Here is a 4,298-nt window from a genome sequence, read left to right as displayed (position 1 = left end):
TCGATGCCCCACACTACGGCTAATCCCTCTCGTTCAACAGTTGCGTAGGCTTCCTCCCTTGGGAGAAGTTTCCTGCTGGCGTACGCTGTGGGGTGTAGCGTGTCATCATATTCCTGCAGCAGGATTGCGCCAATGCTGTGATCGGACGCATCCGTTCGTAGCACGAACTCCCTCTCGAAGTTGGGCAGCTTCCGAATGGGGGCCTCCGTAAGGCTCTTCTTCAGCTGGTCGAAGGCTCGCTCGTGTTCCGGTGTCCACTTCACGGTGTTCGACTCTCCCTTTTTGGTTAGGTTAGTGAGGGGCGCTGAGATCTCTGCGTATCCAGAGATAAAATCTCGGTAGTAGCCCGTGAGGCCTAAGAACGCTCGCACCTGACGCTTTGTCTCGGGTCGTTTTGCGTCCCGGATTTTTTCGATGGTTTTCGGAAGGGGGGCCACTACTCCGCGGCCGATCTGATGTCCTAGAAAAGACACTTCCTCTAGGCCAATCTCGCATTTGGTGGGCCTCACAGTCAACCCCGATTTGCCAATTCTTTCAAACACTTGGCGTAGAGTGCTCAGGTGTTGTTCCCAGGTGTCAGTAGCGATCAGTACGTCGTCGTAGTAGAAACTAACGCCCGGTATGTCTCCCAACAGGAGCCGCATAAGGCGCGTGAACACTGCCGGCGCCGTCTTCAGTCCGAACGGCATGTACTTGAACTGGTACAGGCCACTGGCCGTAGAAAAGGCAGTCTTTGGTTTTGATTCATCTGTCAAGGGGATCTGCCAATACCCCTTGCTGAAGTCGAGCTTAGAGAAGAACCGTTTCGTCCCGACCTCTGCGAACAAGAGGTCTGCTCGCGGCATGGGTTCTGAGTCGGCGGCCAGCACGTCGTTCAACCGCCGGAAGTCGACGCAGAGGCGGTGAGTCTGATCGGGCTTTTTGACCACCAACACAGGGGAATTGTATGCGGAGTCTGCCCGCTCGATAATTCCCATCTGTAACATGCTTCGTATTTCGTCTTCGATGCTGTCGCGCACTGCAAAGGGTAACGGATATTGCTTCGTGTGTACCGGCTTGTCCGTTTCCAACTTCAAGTGACACTTGATAAGGTCGGTTCGTCCTGGAACGTCGGAGAAGATGGCCCTGTACTCTTGAACCAAGGCCTCGGCCTCTTTTCGGCAGTCCGATGCGAGCCCAGGTGCGAGCACGACATCGCTCGCAGTTTCGGTGCTCTGCAATCTCAGCGTGGGGAACCCGCCCTCTCCTTCGGACTCCTCCAATGTGACAACCGCACAAGCCGCAGGAACCTCGTCAGGTGCTCGTTCTTCATACTTTTTAAGCATGTTGCCGTGGAATACTTTTATGCCATGCCCCAGGTCCACTTCGTAGTCTAGGGGGCCTTTCTGTCCGACCACGGGATATGGTCCCTTTCATTGCATCAGCAACTTGTTCTGGTCGGTGGGGAGCAAGATTAGCACTAAATCGCCAACACCGATGTGCCTGTGACGGGCCTTCCGATCGACGCAACGACGGTAGCGTTCGCTGGCCCGCTCAAGTTCCTCGTGGGCGATCTTACAGGTGTCCTCGAGCTTGTTGCGTAGCTCGAAGACATACTCATACGTTGTCTTGGTCTCCTCCTCCAGCGCCTCATTCGTCCACAATTCTTTAAGTACAGAGAGGGGACCTCGTACGTTCCTTCCGTAGAGCAGCTCAAAAGGGGAAAATCCCAGGCTGGCCTGAGGAACTTCTCGGTACGCAAACAGCAGCGGTGCCAAGTAGCGATCCCAGTCTGCTGGCTTTTCTTGACACATCCGCTTCAGCATGGTCTTGAGCGTTCCGTTGAATTTCTCTACAATGCCGTTTCCCATTGGGTGGTAGGGCGTCGTGAACAGTTGTCTCATGGAGAGCAGCCGTCCCACCTCTTTCATGACATCCGACGTAAAGTTGGAACCGCGGTCACTGAGCACTTCTCGGGGAACCCCAGTTCTAGTGAACATCTCCACGAGTGCCTCGGCTACTCGCTCGGTGGAGATATTGGGCAACGCCACAGCATCTGGATACCGCGTCGCGTAATCGACCATCGTTAAAATATACTTGTTTCCCCTCTTGGTGGTCGGTGAAATGGGGCCCACGATGTCGATGGCCACGCGTTGAAAGGGCGTCTCGATGAGCGGCATACTCCCCAGGGGCATCTTGGGGACCTTTCCTTTCGGCGTCGTGCGTTGGCAGCGGTCGCAGGACTTCACGAAGCGTTTCACGTCTGCTCCGACGCCAGGCCAGAAGAATTCTTCGAGCACTCGGTTTATTGTCTTCTGAGCACCCTGGTGACCCGCCAGAATCCCATCGTGCGCCATTTTAAGGATGGTGATCCTGAACTTCTTAGGCACCACCAATTGGTGAACTTCTCTTCCGGGTGACGTTCTGTAGGACCGGAACAGGATTCCGTTTCTTACCATAAACATGCAGGAGTGCTTCCGCTTCTTGCCCGTCATAGTTTTCCCGACGTTTTGGAAACACGTCCTCAGGCTCGAGTCGTTTTGTTGCTCCCTCTTCAAAGTGTCTGGTGTAACTGCTCCCTCCTGAACTTCCGATACTCTCAACGGTGTAGGCACCGTGGTCTTGTGTTCAGCCGCCTTCTTTTGGAGTCTTGTTTCAACCGCCGCGGTCACAGTCGGTTCTTCGTTCCGTACGTCAGTCTCGGGCCTGCTCTCTTCCGCTGCTGGTTCAGCGTCCCATTCGGGGTCGGGATCTGCTGCTGCTCGAACGCCCGGAATGTTGCCTAGTATTATATCATACAGAGGACTTTCCATGCAGAGAGCCGTCACCTCCCCACTGAAGAATGGAGACCGCACCAGCAGTCTCGCCTCCGGCAGCATCTTAACGGTGCCATCAGCAAGGTAGACCGCCTTGGAAGTTCCCGTGAGCTCCTCTTCCGAGATGAGATTCTTCCGAACGACTACCGTGTTGCAGCCGGTGTCGCGTAGGACGGTGACACTGCGTGTTCCTACCCTGCCGGCTCGCACGGGTACTCCATTCGTCAAATTCGTTTCCTCCTCCTCTATCGTGGAGTTTACCACAGGGAGACGGTCACCGTTCTTTAATTCCACGTATCCGTCCTGGACGACCACCTCTTTCTTCTTGGTGGGCTCAGTAGCCACACAGCAGGAAGCTTGAGAACGACCTTTTGATCCTTCTTGACAGGAGTTGGCCACATGGCCCGTTTGTCCGCACCTCCAACAAGATGCCTTAGTTGGAACTTTATCCCGGCAATCGGCGGCACGGTGCCCAAGCCGGTTACAGAGAAAACAACGCAGTGGTGGCCGCTGTCCTGTACTTTTCTTGTCGACGGGCCATGGGGGTTCGGGAGTCGGCTTCTTTTCCTCCACCTTCATCCCAAGCGACTGCGTTCCCTGCGCCTCCAGGTATCGGTCGGCCAAGTCTGCCATGTCTGCCAGTGTTTTGGTTTTTCGCTCTTTGATGAAAAGGGCCAGCTTTGGCGAGCAGCCCTTGAGGAATTGCTCGGCTAGGAGCAGATCTCGAAGAGTGTCGTACTGCTTGGCCGTCTCAGAGAGCTCAACCCAGCGGTCGAAGAGACTGGCTAGACGCGCTGCATATTGGGCCCCGATCTCTCCTCCTTCAGGTTTGGCGTTCCGGAACTTTTCGCGGAAACCGTCCGCGGTCAATCTGAACCTTCTCATCAAAGCTCTTTTAACGGCATCGTAGTCCACTGACTCCTCTGGGCTGAGACGTCCAACGACCGAGAGCGCCTCACCTTTCAGGCACAGCGCGAGCATCGTCGCCCACTGGTCGCGAGGCCACTGTAGGCCCATGGCTAGACGCTCGAACCTGAGGAGGTAGGCGTCTAAGTCGTCTTTTTTCTCATCGAAGGCCGACATCCAACGCTGCGGACTGGTCAGCACTGCGCTGCTGGTCACAGAACCTTCGTACGAGGGACTGTTCGTCCTCGCTCTTGCATTTTCGGCTTCCGTCAGCCGAATCTTCAGCTCCATCATTTTTAATTCAGCTTGAAGCTCCGCTTCTCTAAGTTGAGCTTGCCTCTCTCGTTCGCGAGCGCGCTCCTCTCTGTCCTTATTCTTCTCTTCTTGTTCCCTGTTCTTATCTATTCGATTCCTTTCTTCTTGAACCCAGGCTTGCAGTTCAGCCCCGCCTAAGCCAAGTTCTTTCCCAAGAGCGTACAAGCCTCCGGGGTCCATCTCAATACTTTAATAGGGCGCGAGCATGAGAAAAAAAAATTATCGCAAGTCCCCTTAACTTATGCACGCTTGCTATGACTCTCCACGGTGAGGTCGTCTCAC

General features: G+C 54.9%; 1 protein-coding gene across 1 annotated transcript; it reads right to left on the bottom strand.

Annotated features, from left to right (window-relative positions):
* Positions 1-1,412: 1,412 nt before the first annotated feature.
* LOC121836622 lies at positions 1,413-3,776 on the bottom strand. The gene has a single exon (XM_042291578.1). It carries the CDS (start codon positions 3,774-3,776, stop codon positions 1,413-1,415), a length of 2,364 nt encoding a protein of 787 aa, XP_042147512.1.
* Positions 3,777-4,298: the final 522 nt, after the last annotated feature.

The sequence above is a fragment of the Ixodes scapularis genome, unplaced genomic scaffold (assembly GCF_016920785.2).
Source record: "Ixodes scapularis isolate PalLabHiFi unplaced genomic scaffold, ASM1692078v2 PGA_scaffold2__306_contigs__length_199485367, whole genome shotgun sequence".
Classification (NCBI taxonomy): domain Eukaryota; kingdom Metazoa; phylum Arthropoda; class Arachnida; order Ixodida; family Ixodidae; genus Ixodes; species Ixodes scapularis.
The sequence above is the reverse complement of the archived record's forward strand: the minus strand, read 5'-3'. Positions and strand labels throughout refer to the sequence as shown.